This window comes from Oncorhynchus masou, chromosome 33 (assembly GCF_036934945.1).
Source record: "Oncorhynchus masou masou isolate Uvic2021 chromosome 33, UVic_Omas_1.1, whole genome shotgun sequence".
Taxonomy (NCBI): Eukaryota; Metazoa; Chordata; class Actinopteri; order Salmoniformes; family Salmonidae; genus Oncorhynchus; species Oncorhynchus masou.
Window position 1 is genome coordinate 17,671,728 of NC_088244.1, and position 17,894 is coordinate 17,689,621.

The 17,894-nt window shown below is 46.0% G+C and overlaps 1 protein-coding gene across 3 annotated transcripts in view; it reads right to left on the minus strand.

Annotated features, from left to right (window-relative positions):
* Positions 1-8,047, minus strand: part of LOC135527925 (solute carrier family 12 member 5-like) — a 118,887-nt gene extending 110,840 nt beyond the window's left edge. For all 3 annotated transcript variants that reach the window (XM_064956590.1, XM_064956589.1, XM_064956588.1), the window contains exon 1: positions 7,698-8,047. In XM_064956590.1, the coding sequence (XP_064812662.1) occupies positions 7,698-7,752 (55 nt within the window). In that variant the 5' untranslated portion in view covers positions 7,753-8,047. The remainder of the gene's footprint in view (positions 1-7,697) is intronic.
* Between the last annotated feature and the right edge of the window lie 9,847 nt (positions 8,048-17,894).

Here is a 17,894-nt window from a genome sequence, read left to right on the forward strand (position 1 = left end):
GATGCCACTTTTGTGAAGTACACCAGTCCCTCCTGCAGCAAAGCAGGCTTGCAAGCTTCCCCCTTTTTCTTCCAAACATAACGATGGTCATTATGGCCAAACTGTTACATTTTTGTTTCATCAGACCAGAGGACATTTCTCCAAAAAGTACGACCTTTGTCCCCATATGCAGTTGCAAACAATAGTCTGGCATTTTAAGGCGGTTTTGGAGCAGTGGCTTCTTCCTTGCTGAGCGGCCTTTCAGGTTATGTCGATTATAGGACTCATTTTATTGTGGATATAGATAATTATGTAACTGCTTCCTCCTGCTTCCTCCTCACAAGGTCCTTTGCTGTGGTTCTGGAATTGACTTGCACTTTTCGAACCAAAGTATGTAGGAGACAGAACGCGTCTCCTTCCTGAGCGGTATGACAGCTGCAAAGTCCCATGGTGTTTATACTTGTGTACTATTGTTTATCCAGATGAATGTGGTACCTTCAGGCATATGGAAATTGTTCCCAAGGATGAACCAGACTTGTGGAGGTCTCCAACTTTTTTCTGAGGTCTTGGCTTATTTTGTTGGATTTTCCCATGATGTCAAGCAAGAAGGCACTGAGTTTGGAGGTAGGCCTTGAAATACATCCACAAGTACACCTCCAATTGACTCAAATAATATCAATTAGCCTATCAGGAGCTTCTAAAGCCATGACATAATTTTCTGGAATTTTCCAAGCTGTTTAGTCAACTTCGTGTATGTAAACTTCTGACCCACTGGAATTTTTTAAATTAATTTTAAAAACATATATATTTTTAAACTTCCGGCGCCGACAGAGATGGCCGCCTCACTTCGCGTTCCGAGGAAACTATGCAGTATTTTGTTTTTTTTACGTGTTATTTCTAACATTGGTACCCCAGGTAATCTTAGGTTTCATTACATAGAGGAACTACTGAATATAAGAGCAACCTCAACTCACCATCATCACGACCAGGAATACGACTTTCCCGAAGCGAATCCTGTGTTTTGCCCACCACCCAGGACAATGGATTGGATCACAGCCGGCAAACCTAAACAACGTCGCCATAAAAGGGGCAAACGGCGCGGTCTTCTGGTCAGGCTCCGGAGACGGGCACATCGCGCACCACTCCCTACCATACTACTCGCCAATGTCCAGTCTCTTGACAACAAGGTTGATGAAATCCGAGCAAGGGTAGCATTCCAGAGAAACATCAGAGACTGTAACGTTCTTTGCTTCACGGAAACATGGCTCACTCGAGAGACGCTAACGGAGTCGGTGCAGCGAGCTGGTTTATTCACGCATCTCGCCGACAGGAGCAAGCATCTTTCTGATAAGAAGAGGGGCGGGGGGGGGTATGCCTTATGTTTAACGAGATGTGGTGTGATCATACCAACATACAGGAACATACAAGTCCTTCTGTTCACCTGACTTAGAATTCTTCACAATGAACTGTTGACCGCATTATCTACCAGGAGAATTCTCTTCCATTATAATCACAGCCGTATATATTCCCCCTCAAGCAGACACATCGATGGCCCAGAACAAACTTTATTTGACTCTATGTAAACTGGAAACCACATATCCTGAGGCTGCATTCATTGTAGCTGGGGATTTTAACAAGGCTAATCTGAAAACAAGACTCCTAAATTCTATCAGCATATCGATTGTGCAACCAGGGCTGGAAAAACCCTGGATCATTGTTATTCTAACTTCCGCGACGCATATATGGCCCTCCCCCGCCCTCCTTTTGGAAAAGCTGACCATGACTCCATTTTGTTGCTCCCAGCCTATAGACAGAAACTAAAACAGGAAGCTCCCGCATTCAGGTCTGTTCAACGTTGGTCCGACCAATCTGATTCCACGCTTCAAGACTGCTTCGATCACGTGGATTGGGATATGTTCTGCATTGCGTCCAACAACAACATTGACGAATACACTGATTCGGTGAGCGAGTTCATTAGAAAGTGCATCAGCGATGTCATACCCACAGCAACTATTAAAACATTCCCAAACCAGAAACCGTGGATTGATGGCAGCATTCGCAAGAAACTGAAAGTGTGAACCACTGCTTTTAACCAGGGCAAGGTGAGTGGAAACATGACCGAATACAAACAGTGTAGCTATTCAATCCACAAGGGAATCAAATAAGCTAAGCGTCAGTATAGAGACAAAGTTGAGTTGGCAGGGTCTACAGTTAATCACAGATTACAAAAAGAAAACCTACCCCGTCACGGATCAGGATGTCTTGCTCCCAGATAGACTAAATAACTTCTTTGCTCGCTTTGAGGACAATACAGTGCCACTGACATGGCCCGCTACCAAAACCTGCGGACTCTCCTTCACTGCAGCCGATGTAAGTAAAACATTTAAACGTGTTAACCCTCGCAAGGCTGCAGGCCCAGACGCCATCCCCAGCTGCATCCTCAGAGCAGAAATTCAGCCACCTGAGGTTGGCTTGAGACCAAGCCAAGGCTTGTCACCAAAAGCACTCACAAACTTTTACAGATGCACAATCGAGAGCATCCTGTCAGGCTGTATCACCGCCTGGTACAGCAACTACTCCGCCCACACAACGCATCACCGGGGGCAAACTACCTGTCCTCCAGGACACCTACACCACCCGATGTCACAGGAAGGCCATAAAGATCATCAAGGACAACAACCACCCGAGCCACTGCCTGTTCACCCCCATATCATCCAGAAGGCAAGGTCAGTACAGGTGCATCAAAGCAGGGACCGAGAGACTGAAATACAGCTTCTATCTCAAGGCCATCCGACTGTTAAACAGCCACCACTAACATTGAGTGGCTGCAGCCAACATACTGTCTCAACTCCAGCTCACTTTAATAATGGAAATTGATGGAAATTGATGTAAAAGATGTATCACTAGCCACTTTAAACAATGCCACTTAATATAATGTTTACATACCCTTCATTGCTCATCTCATATGTATATGTATATACTGTACTCTATACCATCTACTGCATCTTGCCATCTTTATGTAATACATGTATCACTCGCCACTTTAAACTATGCCACTTTTTATGCCACTATGCCACTGCATCTTGCCTATGCCGTTCTGTACCATCACGCATTCATATATCTTTACGTACATATTCTTTATCCCTTTACACTTGTGTCTATAAGGTAGTAGTTGTGGAATTGTTAGGTTAGATTACTCGTTGGTTATTACTGCATTGTCGTAACTAGAAGCACAAGCATTTCGCTACACTCGCATTAACATCTGCTAACCATGTGTATGTGACAAATTTGATTTGAAGTGAAATAATCAGTCTGTAAACAATTGTTGGATAAATGACTTGTGTCAAGCACAAAGTAGATGTTCTAACCGACTTGCCAAAACTATAGTTTGTTAACAAGAAATTTGTGGAGTGGTTGAAAAACGTGTTTTAATGACTTCCGACTTCAACTGTATAATGTAGAAGGTTCGTAGAAACTGTTACTGGACTTTATTGCAATTGAAGAATATACAGTAACAGTCGAAAGTTTGGACACATCTACTCATTCAAGGCTTTTTCTTTATTTTTACTATTTTCTACATTGTAGAATAGTGAAGACATCAAAACTATGAAATTACACATATGGAATCATGGAGTAAACAAAAAAGTGTTAAACAAATCAAAATATATTTTAGATTTTAGATTCTTCAAGGTGGCCACCCTTTGCCTTGATGAGAGCCTTGCACACTCTTGGCATTCTTTGTGCCTTTTTCTGATTACTACATGATTCCATTTGTGTTATTTCATAAGTTTGATGTCTAGAATCTCACACAACTGTCCACACGATAAGAGAATGAGAGATAGCTATCTGTCAAGCAGGGGCATAGTCACTGGGGAGCCAGGCCCACCCAATCAGCAACAACAACAAAAATGTTTTATTTTATTTCTTTACTTGTCAGTGTTCCAAACGGGGCATTATTGGTATTTTTATCAAAAGATGCAAACACCATCAGATATAATTCATAGCACACAGTCCACTGGGTTACTCAGATTTGATGAAATATACACTTAGAAAAAAAGGTTCCAAAAGTTTTTCTGCTGTCCTCATAGGATAACCCTTTTCGGTTCCAGGTAAAACTGTGGAAAAGATTCTACATGCAACCCAAAAGGGTTCTACTTGGTACCAAAATTATTCTTCAAAGGGTTCTCCTATGTTGACAGCCGAAAAACCTTTCTAGGTTCTAGATAGCACCTTTTTATCTAAGAGTGTATAAAAGAAGAGATTAACTGGAATGACATTCACTCTCAAGGGATAGGTCGCCAAAAAGAACTAACTGAAAGCCTCACCCCTAGTAAGTCAGAATAGCATGAGATTAGTTATACAACTGCAAATGTTTCTCTTTGCCCCATGGCAAAATGTGTAAAATTGTAGGAAGTTAGCTGTGACAAATGTCTGGCTACGCCACTGCTGAAGTGTAGTTTCAGCACCATGGACAGAGTCTAATCCAGGCAATGTGTGCATGTCACTGTATTACCAAATGCAGTAGACAGAAACATAAGGCATGCTTCCAGGAACAACAGTATTTTAACAGCCCAATTTCAGCACCACAGACAGCGACAATGCAAATATGAAGCTGTATGCTTGCACCAAGTAGTTTAGACTGCAGTGGCTGGGAAAGCGTTGCTTCACATCAATACAAGTATGGAGTTCAAAAGCAAAATTGAAATGTGCAGAATTATCAGCAGTTTAATACATTTTGGGAAATCCCTGTGATTCATAATTCATTTGTCTTATCAGTGTTTAATTAATCCTGCCTTACGGCAGAGGTGATTTGGAGAGAGATCTCCCATGTAGAGCACAAACACACACACTTATAGATGTAGGATCATAATTTGAGCCAGTTTGAGCCAGTTTGCTACAGCAGGACAATAATCCTGCAGCAACAGGAAATGTGAATTATTATGTGGATTATAATTAATGGACATTTTTATAGGGTTTATACATTTTCCAAAAGGGAAAGTGAAGTCTGAAATTACAAAGTGGATGTCACGCCCTGACCATAGAGAGCCCTTGGTTCTCTACGGTGTAGTTGGTTAGGGTGTGATTAGGGGGTGTCTCCAGCAACGGTTCACAGTCCAGAACCTTCAGCGACGGTCCACGGTCCGGAATCTCCAGCGGCGGTCAATGGTCCGGAACCTCCAGACACGGCGTCCAGTCCCGCTCCAAGGCAGGGGCCTTCCTCTGCGCCAATGCCCAGTCCAGACATGGCGTCCAGTCCCGCTCCAGGGCAGGAGCCTTCCTCTGCGCCAATGCCCAGTCCAGACACGGCGTCCAGTCCCGCTCCAGGGCAGGGGCCTTCCTCTGCGCCAATTCCCAGTCCAGGCACGGCGTCCAGTCCCGCTCCAGGGCAGGGGCCTTCCTCTGCACCAATGCCCAGTCCAGGCACGGTGTCCAGTCCCGCTCCAGGGCAGGGGCCTTCCTCTGCGCCAATGCCCAGTCCAGGCACGGTGTCCAGTCCCGCTCCAGGGCAGGAGCCTTCCTCTGCACCAGTGCCCAGTCCAGGCAAAGTGTCCAGTCCCGCTCCAGGGCAGGGGCCTTCCTCTGCGCCAATGCCCAGTCCAGGCAAAGTGTCCAGTCCCGCTCCAGGGCAGGGGCCTTCCTCTGCGCCAATGCCCAGTCCAGGCACGGTGTCCAGTCCCGCTCCAGGGCAGGGGCCTTCCTCTGTGCCAATGCCCAGTCCAGGCAAAGTGTCCAGTCCCGCTCCAGGGCAGGGGCCTTCCTCTGCGCCAATGCCCAGTCCAGGCAAAGTGTCCAGTCCCGCTCCAGGGCAGGAGTCTTCCTCTGCACCAGTGCCCAGTCCAAGCACGGCGTCCAACCCAGCTCCATGGCCAGAGCCCTCCTTTGCGCCAATGCCAAGTCCAGACACGGCGTTCAGCCCGGCGCCATGGCCGGATCCGGGGTCTGGGCGGGTGCTACGACCTGCACCGGAGCCGCCACCGACACGAATCACCCCCCCCTACCCTCCCCATTTGGTTTCAAGTTTTGCGGCCGGAGTCCGCACCTTTGGGGGTGGTACTGTCACATCATACTTAGGTAGCCATTTCTCCACCTGTGTTTTGTGGGATATTGTTTGTGTTTAGTTGCCTGTGAGCACGTCATGACTTCACGTTTCGTTGTTTCTTTATTGTTTTGTTTGTTTCACGCAGATTAAAAATATGTGGAACTATACTCACGCTGCGCATTGATCCGCTCATTACGATGATCGTGACAGTGGAAGTTACAAACTTCAGAAACCTTTTTAAACTTCAAATACACTACAAGTTTTAAATTGCCTGTGATGCAGGAAAGTTCTCCTGCAACAGGGTAATCAAATTAAGATACTACATCTGTACACGTATGCACGCACATACACAGGCACACACAGAAGGAGCACCCACAAGCCTGTCATGGGAAGTCGTTTTGTTGCATTGCTCACATACGCATACTGTCGACCCCAATCAAAGAAATGGCTTTTCAATATGATTTAAGATGTGAATGCACACGCATATGCACACACGCAAGCAGGCACGTGCGCACACTCAACCACCCACACACACACACACACACACACACACACACACACACACACACACACACACACACACACACACACACACACACACACACACACACACACACACAAACAAACAAAGGCTATCGGGCTATCATAGTTTCCACCATTGTGAATTGCTCATCTTTCCCCCATGGGAAGATAATCCTTGATGGGGCGAGACATCAGAATGAATGAGTTCTGTAGATCCCTGGAGTTGAATCTAAACACCTAAAGAGAGAATTGATTCCCCAGACGCTCTCCAGGAGCTCTCTAGGCCTTATCACAGACCAGACAAGATGCCTATGACGTGGATCTATACATCTACAAGCAAGGGCTGAAATCACTGCAAGCCACATCTAAAGGAAAGAAGTGTCTCTGCAGAAACACACACATGTTACTGCACCGCTCTGCTCTGCCGCAAAGACCCAGCGGTCCAGGGACATCCGTCCTCCCACTGTATTTACTCAACTTCAGAAAAACCAGAGGGTTTATAGTCAAGATAAAAGAGGAAATGGCCTGAACGTTTGGCAAACAGATGGGGGTTGACATATGCATCCCCAGGCGGTCCCCTTGCCCAAACATGACTCTGCTTGGGAGCCAAGTGACAGTGCCATGAGGCAGACTGGTCCTCTGGCTGTCGCACTACAGGACTTTATCTGCTGCTCCTCTTCTCTTCTTAACACTGAAACACCATTATTATTCCTGCCACAGAGTCACAGCAGCCTTGCAGTAACAGCCACAGCTGAGGATTGTATAAGCCAGTGGAGGAAGAGGAGTGCAGAGATACAGATACATTCCTCTGTCCATCCATTTTTCTCTGTCTCTCTCTCTCTCTCTCTCTGTCTCTGTCATGAAGTGAGAGACACAGGCAAACACACCATATCCCTGGAAACAGACACACACACTCTCTCGTACATACTGTAACTTGCAAAGACATGTACTGTACTCACATGCACACATTTATGCGCACTTGCACACACATACACCCCCCCCTGCCCCCCTAAAAACTGCTCTTGTACACACATTCAAACTCCCCCTCACAAACACACTTATTAACCTCCCTCCCACCACCCAGCACAAACGCACATTCACCCCCACACTCCCCTGCACACCCGCTCACAGCTCAGTGACATATTTCATAACTCACCCTGGCTGTTGGGTCCCCCCTCTCCCTCCTCGGTGTCTGTCATGTTATTAAGCATCCTCTCTTCCTCAGGCTGCAGTCTGCAGAGAGAGAGACACTGCTACTGCTCTAGCACTGGCAATCAGAGCTCTGTGGGCTGGAGCCACAGCAGAGAAAGCAGCACGGACGACAAGAAGCACTGTTTTATTTCTGTAGCTCACTGCCTCCCTCTCTCTCCCTCTTCCCTTCCCTCTCACGCTCAGCAAAAGAGCAGTGCAGAGAGGAGAGAGTTTTTTTATCTTCTCCACTTCTTCTTTCTGGCGTGTTGCGTGATTCTCTCTTTCTCTCTCTCTCTTCAGGAGGAGGATAAGAGAGTGAGAGAGGCTGCAGGGTATAGCTGATGATGGAGTGCCTGTGAGCAAGGTCTCGCACACACTCACTCACACGCACGCTTGTTCGCTCGCTTGCTCTGCGCACTGCACAGCTACGATCGGCCCCCAGTCAGCCTAAGCCTGATGACTAAATTCATCATGCATTCAGAAGGCATTATCTCTCTCTCTCCCTTTCTCTCTCTCACTCCCTTGTTCATACACTCATCCCCATCAACCATCTCTTCACGAGAGAGAGAGAGGGAGAGAGACAGAGCGAGAGAGGGAGAGACAGAGAGAGAGAGAGAGAGAGAGAGAGAGAGCGAGAGGGAGAGAGACAGAGCGAGAGAGGGAGAGACAGAGAGAGAGAGAGAGAGACAGAGCGAGAGAGGGAGAGACAGAGAGAGCGAGAGGGAGAGAGACAGAGCGAGAGAGGGAGAGACAGAGAGAGAGAGAGGGAGAGAGCAAGTGCGAGGGAGGGAGGGAGGGAGGGAGGGAGGGAGGTTGCACATCAAATGTAAGGTTGCCTTCTGTGTTTGAGCATCTCTTTTGATGTTCTTTTCAGATGCAAGACAAGGTTCCATTTAATTTTTGCTTATGTATTCCTCTATTTTGTTTTCCTCTCCTCTATGGTTACTGCCAGTTATCTGAAGTAGGCTGCAGGGCTTGTATAGCATTCTCTGAACCTAATTATTTGAAACTAAAAGCTTTCACTGTCACCATGCACTGGTTGTACTGGTCTGACAGCTACTACACTATGTCAAGGTCAAGTTGAAAGACTGCCTTGGTTCACCATCAGGTTCAGTCAAGCGTTCATGGCTTTTCCTTTTGGGTTATTTTCTGCCGAAGTTGTAATAAATACAAAATTAATCATTATGTATATGAATAGGGGGCAAAGAAGCACTTACAGCGTAGGGGAGCGTGGGATAAGTTGAGCAAAGGGTTAGTTGAACCTCCCCTTGTTTCTAGGAAACCATACACAAAATGAATCATGTGACCAAATATTGAGGAACCCATCATGTCACAAAAGCCACAGCCCTTGTAGAGCAAGGGGAACAACTACTTCAAGGTCTCAGAGCGAGTGACGTCACTGATTGAAATGCTATTAGCGCGCACCCCGTTAACTAGCTAGCCATTTCAAATCGATTACACAAAGAAGGGCACCTATTGGTAGATGGGTAAAAATGTAAAAAGCAGACATTGAATATCCCTTTGAGCATGATAAAGTTATTAATTACACTTTGGATGGTGTATCAATACACCCAGTCACTACAAAGATACAGGCGTCTTTCCTAAGGAAGGAATCCGCTCAGGATTTCGCCATGAGGCCAATGGTGACTTTAAAACAGTTACATAGTTTAATGGCTGTGATAAGAGAAAACTTAGAATGGATCAACAACAATGTAGTTACTCCACAATACTAACCTAATTGACAGTGAAAAGAAGGAGCCTGTACAGAATACAAATATTATAAAACATGCATCTATTTGCAATAAGTCACTAAAGTAAAACTGTAAAAAAGGTGGCAAAGAAATGTTCTTTATGTCCTGAATACAAAGTGTTATGTTTGGATCAAATCCAACACAACACATCACTGAGTACCACTCTTCATATTTTCAAGCATGATGGTGGCTGCATCATGGGTATGCTTGTCATCGGCAAGGGAGATTTTTAGGATAAAAAGAAAAGGAATAGGGCTAAACACAGGCAAAATCCTAGAGAAAAACCTGCTTCAGTTTGCTTTCAAACAGACACTGGGATAGAAATTCACCTTTCAGCAGAACAGTAACCTAAAACACAAGGCCAAATATACACTGGAGTTGCTTACCAAGCCAACATTTAATGTTCCTAAGTGGCCTAGTTACAGGTTTGACTTAAATTGGCTTGAAAATCTATGGCAAGACTTGAAAATTGCTGTCTAGCGATTATCAACAACCAACTTGACAGAGCTTGAAGAATTGTAAAATGAATCATGTGCAAATATTACACAATCCAGGTGTGCAAAGCTCTTTGAGAAAAATAAGTACAGTAGTGGTTCTACATGAAAAAATGATGTCAACGGCCTTTCACTAGCTAGAGCTTTTACTGGAACTCCATGTCAACTCGAGGGGTCACTTTAAGATCTTAATGCTTTAACCATGATAGAATACACATGAGAGAAAGAGAGAAAGAGAGTGCCTTCTAAAAATAAATGACAGAGATGGGGTGAATGTGAAAACGGTGCTCCTGAAAGGGAGGGAAAGGACCTCAGAAAAAAGCCTGAGTGCCAGTGGAAATGTTACCCTCTGGAAGAGTAAAGCCACTCAACACAAAGGGGGAGAGAAGACGAGAGAGGGCGAGAGAGCCTGGGAGAGAGGAGAGAAGAGGTGAGATGGGAGGGGGGTAGAATGGGAGAGAGGAAGAGAGGGGGAGTATAGAGGAGAGAGAAAGAGAGAATGTAGAGAGGGATGGGGAGAGATGGGAGGATGGGATAGAGTTTGGAAGAGAGGAGAGAGGGGGAGAATAGTGGAGAGTGGGAAAGAGTGGAGGAGTAAGGGAGAGAGGAGAGAAAGAGGGTTGAGAGTGGGAGAGTATTAAAGACCGGGGAGAGTATTAAAGACCGTGGCTGTGTTCGTGGATTATAGATTCTTAGATGTGTGTGAATAGAGGCTACCTTGGGTGTGCACAGTGCAGCAGTGGAGTGGAGAAAGCACTAATCCATAGCACTCACTCTGCCTGTCTATGTGACCTGGTACCAGAGAGATGGAGAGAGAGAAAACTACAACAGGCTTTTTAAAACCATTAGTACTTATATGTTTGTCATTGTAGCCAGAGTGCCCTGTGCAACTACCTCTGTTAGGATTATTCTATTTCTTGGCAGCCATTCAGGAGTATGTTTTTCTCACATTCTCACGAGCTTCAATGCCTTAAAACACTCCTTCTGTGGCCTCCAACAGCTCGTAAATGCTAGTAAAACTAAGTGCATGCTCTCCAACCGATTGCTGCCCACACACTCCTGCACAACTAGCATCACTACTCTGGACGGTTCTGACTTGGAATATGTGGACAACTACAAATTCCTAGGTGTCTGGTTAGACTGTAAACTCTCCTTCCAGATCTCCAAACCAAAATGAAATCTAGAATCAGCTTCCTATTTTGCATCAAAGCCTCCTTCACTCATGCTGCCAAACATACCAATGTAAAACTGACTATCCTACCGATCCTTGACTTCGGCGATGTCATTTACAAAATAGCCTCCAATACTATACTCAACAAACTGGATGTAGTCTATCACAGTGCCCTCCGTTTTGTCACCAAAGCCCCATACACTACCCACCACTGCGGCCAGTATGCTTTCGTTGGCTGGCCCTCACTACATATTCATCACCAAATTCACTGGCTCCAGGTCATCCATAAGTCTATGCTAGGTAAAGCCCCACCTTATCTCAGCTCACTGGTCACAATAGCAACACCCACCCGTAGCACGGGTTCCAGCAGGTATATTTCACTGGTCATCCCCAAAGCCAACACTTACTTTGGCTGCCTTTCCTTCCAGTCACTGAAGCTGGAGACTTATATCTCATTCTCTAACTTTAAGCATCAGCTGTCAGAGCAGCTTGCCAATCACTGTACCTGTACACAGCCAATCTGTAAATAGCCCACCTGTAACGCTCGAAGAGTGATGGGTGTGGAGTCAGGCGCAGAGAGCAGAGGATTCAGAAAAAAAATGTTTTGATGTCCAACAGAAAAACGTACAACGGGTGACGCCGAACACAGGCGTAATAAACTCTACCCAAGTACAAACTGGTACCTCACCAGACAGCAAAACAAAACAACACAACAATTATGATGATGATGATGATGATGATGATCAGGTACACCTCTTGACATAACAGTAACAAGCCCGCACAAACAGAGGCGGGCTAACCGAACTTAAATAGCCCCAACCCAAAAAGCCCAACAAGGAACAGGTGAAACCAATTAGACAAAACCAAACCAAACGGGGAAAAAGGGATCGGTGGCAGCTAGTAGACCAGCGACGACGACTGCCGAGCGCCACCTGAACGGGAAGAGGAACCACCTTCGGTGATATTCGTGACACCACCGAACTACCTCATCCCCATATTGTTACTTATGCTCTTGCTCTTTTGCACCCCAGTATCTCTACTTGCACATCCTCATCTGCACATCTATCACTCCAGTGTTAATGCTAAATTGTAATTATTTAGCCTCTAGGGCCTATTTATTGCCTTACCTCCCAACTCTTCTACATTTGCATACACTGTACATAGATTTTTCTATTGTGTTATTGACTGTACGTTTGTTTATGTGTAACTCTGTGTTGTTTTTTTTGTTGCACTGCTTTGTTTTAATGTTGCTAGGTCGCAGATGTAAATGAGAACTTGTTCTCAACTGGCCTACCTGGTTAAATAAAGGTGCATTATTTTTATTTTTAAACAGTAAGCAACTACTGTACATTACTGTCTACTGAAAACCACATCTTCACAGCTGATTATTTTAGTGGTCAGGTGATGCGACATTCAAATTCATTGGCAGGTAGGCCTAAATTGTTTTTGGAGCCTGTTGAAAAATACACCAACATAGATTATTTTCTACGTTGACCTACAGTACTGTAAAAAACATCAATTTGTATAAACTGTGCAAATAACAGTTATATTGCAGTAAGCTGAATACAAAGGAGATTGTATTGGTTTTTGAGTTCCACAAAGCTCCCAGTCAGAGAAACACTATTAGGTGAAATATTGGACAATGGCACAGCAGTGAGGAGAATGCAATTACTACTCTCTGTGTGAGATAGCCAACCTCACAGGACCTCAGTGTTATCAGGAGAGAGGAGAGTGGTGGTTGGTGGTGGTTGGGGGGAGATTCAAGTATGCTGCTTTGCTGGTAAGTGGATGGGGCAGAGTGGGTGGTGATCGGGAAGATAGAGGGTGATAGAGGGGGAAGGTGTGGAGTTGGGTTTTGGATATGATAAGATATAGGGTGCAGAGCAGCCTACACAGCAGGTGAGGGAGAACAGCAAATAAAGTAGGGCATTGGCAAGAGGGCTGAAGTAAGGTAATGGATAGTGAATTAGGGGAGATATAAAACCACTAGGAATTCAACATCATAGCCCAGAGGTTCTGTATTACCTTATTCCACAGCAAAAACAACTTGGAGCTCCAATAACTTCTTACTAACCAAGTACAATTTAAGCATTTCTTAATTTAGATACTTCATTCTCAAATCACAAAACCTTTGAACTCCCTGGCATCTAAGCAGCAAAATATTTATTTAGCACACTATACAAGGCACACTAGGATCTCTGAGGGAGCATTGCAATCTGGGTCATACAGACAGTGTATTGTACGGTTGTGCTGTGCTGGGCTGCTGTGCAAGAGAAGACTCACTGGCAGCCTAATTAAAAGCATCACTAATGAGGAACTTCCTGACCATTAAGCTTCGAACATGAAATCCTCCAGATGCTTCTGTCTCCTTTGATCCGATGTGGAAGGGAGAGCCACTGCTTCGGCACCTTTGCAAAATACCTTGCTTGTTTATATCATGTAGCAGGTATGTTGTCAGGGAGATGGATCTGATATCAAAACCATTTCAATAAAGACACTTTCATCTTGGTGCCGATGGGGGAAGGAAGATATGGCATTTGACTCGTCCTCAGAGATGCTTGTGGAAGACGAATAACGAACGGTCACGGTGGGTTTCTACCCGGCAACAGTAATGGAGAATAATGTTTCCTCCTAAAAGCATTTGAGAGTTTAATGTTGTCTATTATTAGGAGCTGGGATTGAGAGCAAACCTTCCCGTGTGTTCTCCCTTAGGGAAAGGGAAGGAGAAATTGAGTCAGGGAAGGAGAGATTGAGTCGGGAAGGAGTGATTGAGTCAGTTTGAGTCAGGGAAGGAGAGATTAAGTAAGGGAAGGAGCGATTTAGTCAGGTTGAGTCAGGGAAGGAGAGATTGAGTCAGGGAAATAGAGATTGAGTCAGGTTGAGTCAGGGAAGGATAGATTGGGTCAGTGTAAAGTAATTTGTCCTCCTCTGACGAGGAGTAGTCAAGATCGGATCAATGCGCAGCGTGGTATGTGCCCATGTTAATATTTAATAAATCAACTGAACACTGAATAACAAAACAACAAAGTGAAAGAATGAAACGACAACGAAACAGTCCTGTCTGGTGAAGACACAAAACAGAAAATAATTATCCACAAAACACAGGTGGGAAAAGGCTACCTAAGTATGATTCTCAATCAGAGACAACGAACGACACCTGCCTCTGATTGAGAACCCTACTAGGCCAAACACATAGAAAAAAGAACATAGACTACCCACCCCAACTCACGCCCTGACCAACCTAAAACAAAGACATAACAAAGGAACTGAGGTCAGAACGTGACAGTACCCCCCCCCCCAAAGGTGCGGACTCCGGCCGCAAAACCTGAACCTATAGGGGAGGGTCTGGGTGGGCGTCTGTCCGCGGTGGCGGCTCTGGCGCGGGACGTGGACCCCACTCCACCATAGTCTCGGCCCACATAAGTGGATTTTGGGTGCGGCGACCCTCGCCGCCGACCTCGGACTGGGGACCCTTGCCGTGGGTCCCGAATGAACGGGAGATTCCGGCAGCACTGGACCAGCAGGAGACTCCGGCAGCTCCTGACTGACGGGCGGCTCTGACAGCTCCTGACTGACAGGCGGCTCTGGCAGCTCCTGACTGACGGGCGGCTCTGGCAGCTCAGGACAGACGGGCGGACCTGGAGGGAGGAGACGGAGATACAGCCTGGTGCGTGGGGCTGCCACAGGACCCATCAGGCTGGGGAGACCTACAGGAGGCCTGGTGCTTGGAGGAAGCACCGGATGGACCGGGCTGTGTGGGAGCACTGGAGCCCTGGTGCGCAGCCTTGGCATCACTCCTCCCGGCTGGATCACCATTTTAGCCCGGACCATCCAGAGTGCAGGCACAGGTTGAACCGGGCTGTGGGTGAGCACTGGAGATCTGGTGCATACCACTCGCACCTCTCCCTTAGGCTCAATACCCACATTCGCCAGGCACGGGCGGAACGCGGGCATAGAACACATTGCACCCTCCCAGCGCCTCGGAGACACAGCACGCAGAGCCGGCGCAGGATACCCTGGGCCGAAACGGTGTACCGGAGACCAAACATGCTGGGCTGGCACAACATACCCTCACTGGATGCTCACTCTTGCTTGGCACTTGCGGGCGCTGGCCTATAGCCCACTGGGCTATGAGCGCGTACTGGCGACACCGTGCGCTTGACCGCATAACACGGTGCCTGACCAGTACTGTGCTTCTTACGATAAGCACGAGGAGTGGGCTAAGGTCTCCAACCTGACTCTACCAAACTCCCCGTGTTTGGTAGTGTCCGCCCGTCTGTCTCGTGCCTGTCGCGCTACCGTGCTGCCTCCTCATCTCCAGCTCTGCCTTGGGGCGGCGATATTCCCCAGCCTATGCCCAGGGTCCTTTTCCATCCAAAATCTCCTCCCATGTCCATGAGTCCGGAGATCGCTGCTGCCCGATACCACGCTGCTTGGTCCTTGGTTGGCAGGTGATTCTATAACGTAATTCGTCCTCCTCTAATGAGGAGTAGTCAAGATTGGACCAATGCGCAGCGTGGTATGTGTCCATGTTAATATTTAATAAATCAACTGAACACTGAATAACAAAACAACAAAGTGAAAGAACGAAATGACAAAGAAACAGTCCTGTCTGGTGAAGACACAAAACAGAAAATAACTATCCACAAAACACAGGTGGGAAAAGTATGATTCTCAATCAGAGACAACGAACGACACCTGCCTCTGATTGAGAACCATACTAGGCCAAACACATAGAAAAAAGAACATAGACTACCCACCCCAACTCATGCCCTGACCAACCTAAAACAAAGACATAACAAAGGAACTAAGGTCAGCACGTGACAGTGAGGTTGAGTCAGGGAAGGAGAGATTGAGTCAGTGAAGGAGTGATTGAGTCAGTTTGAGTCAGGGAAGGAGAGATTGAGTCAGGGAAGGAACTTCTCTCTCTTCTCTCTCTCCTAGCTCAGGGTTTAGCCTGCTTTACTGAAGACATGTTGAATCATATCAAGCAGGACAAAACCTGATATGGCTAAATAGCTCTTGTAAAACTGTGCATATGCAGATTGATTCAAACCCAGAAGGGATATTGCTCAGTACAATTGATCATGGCTTAATTTCCTTTTCCTTATTCATCCTTTCTATACTTGTATAGAGACCAGAACCAATTCAGTGATACACTGTCTCATCCAGTCTTGGAAATTACAACCTGTCACGACTTCCGCCGAAGTCGGTCCCTCTCCTTGTTCGGGAGGCGTTCGGCGGTCGACGTCACCAGCCTTCTAGCCATCGCCGATCCACTTTTAATTTTCATTTGTTTTGTCTTTGTTTTACACACCTGGTTTCAATTCCTCAATTACATGTTCATTATTTAACCCTCTGTTTTCCCCATGGTTTTTGTGCGTGATTGTTTTATGTATGTTCGGTTTGTTATTGTGGGCTCGTTATTACGACATGTTATTGGAATATTTGAGTAAAGTTACTTGTGTTACTCATCTCTGCTGTCCTGCGCCTGACTCCTCTGCACCAGCTACACCCAGACCACTACACAACCCTTCCCTGAACAATTCGCCCTCTAATGGTCTCATGGGTGGAATGTTATTCATATTTTTTACAATTTCATAATTAATAAACATTTTAAGGTTAAAAGGTTAAAAACACACATTTAGACAAAAATGTAGCGTACTTTATCAGAATGCCTCAATTCAACAGATTTGATTACCATTTTACTGCACTGGGCTAAATCAGGGTCACAGAGTGTTTCTTAGTAGCCTTTAAGATTGATTCCAAGAACACAGGATGAGATGTTACTATCCTTTGTGCAAGCACTTCCAAGAGTTCATGAACAGTGAGCCTGGTGAAATTTGGGGAGCGCATCGTCAGTAGTGTACCTTTGGTTCCTAGGGTGTTTCGGCCTTTCACACTATACACCCTCCCTAAAGGCGGCCAGTGACAGGGTGATCAATCCTACGCTTGCGTCCCATTCCCAATTAGTCATAGGAGTTGCCTTGTTGTTGATAGCCAACATCCCATGGGACTATGCATGGCATCCTCCCTGAGTCAAGCATTGTTGACCGCATACCTCCTGGCCCTCTCACTTCCGGGCCCAGCTGGGGTCTTTCCTCTTCATCCAGAGCCACTGACTGTTGCCTTCTACCGCCTCCGATACAGCTTTGATTGCCGAACACTGGCTCTGGCCCTTAATTCCCAGGTCTCTAAGCAGTCTGGTTGTAGATGTTGCCATAAAACCTCTGCAGCCCACCTCCACTGGTCGGACTTCTGTGTTCCAGCCATGATGCCGTGCTTCTGCAGCTAGATCGGCATAGCGCAGATGTTTTCGCTCATAAGCCTCATCTACTGAGTCCTCCCAGGGTACTGTGAGCTCAATGACCCCTAAATCAGGGTCACAGAGTGTTTCTTAGTAGCCTTTAAGAAATCTACTTTGAAACAAAGTATACACCTCAACATATGGTTATTGGCTTAAAAAAAGAAGCACTTGTACCCTGTCAGCTTTAGAGTTGAAATGTTTTACATATTGAGTTTGTATCCCAAAATTACACTTTATATACATCCCAGAAGACTGAAATATTACAAAACCGTGTTGATTAGTTATAAAATGATGGAAAATATGAATAACATTCCACACGAGGCCACTAGGTCATTTGGCTGCAGGAAAGGGCTACATTAACACATGTCATTCTTTAGAGACAACAGTGCTCTATTAGTAACAGAGCATGTTAAATTGCAATGACCTATTCAGTGAACCA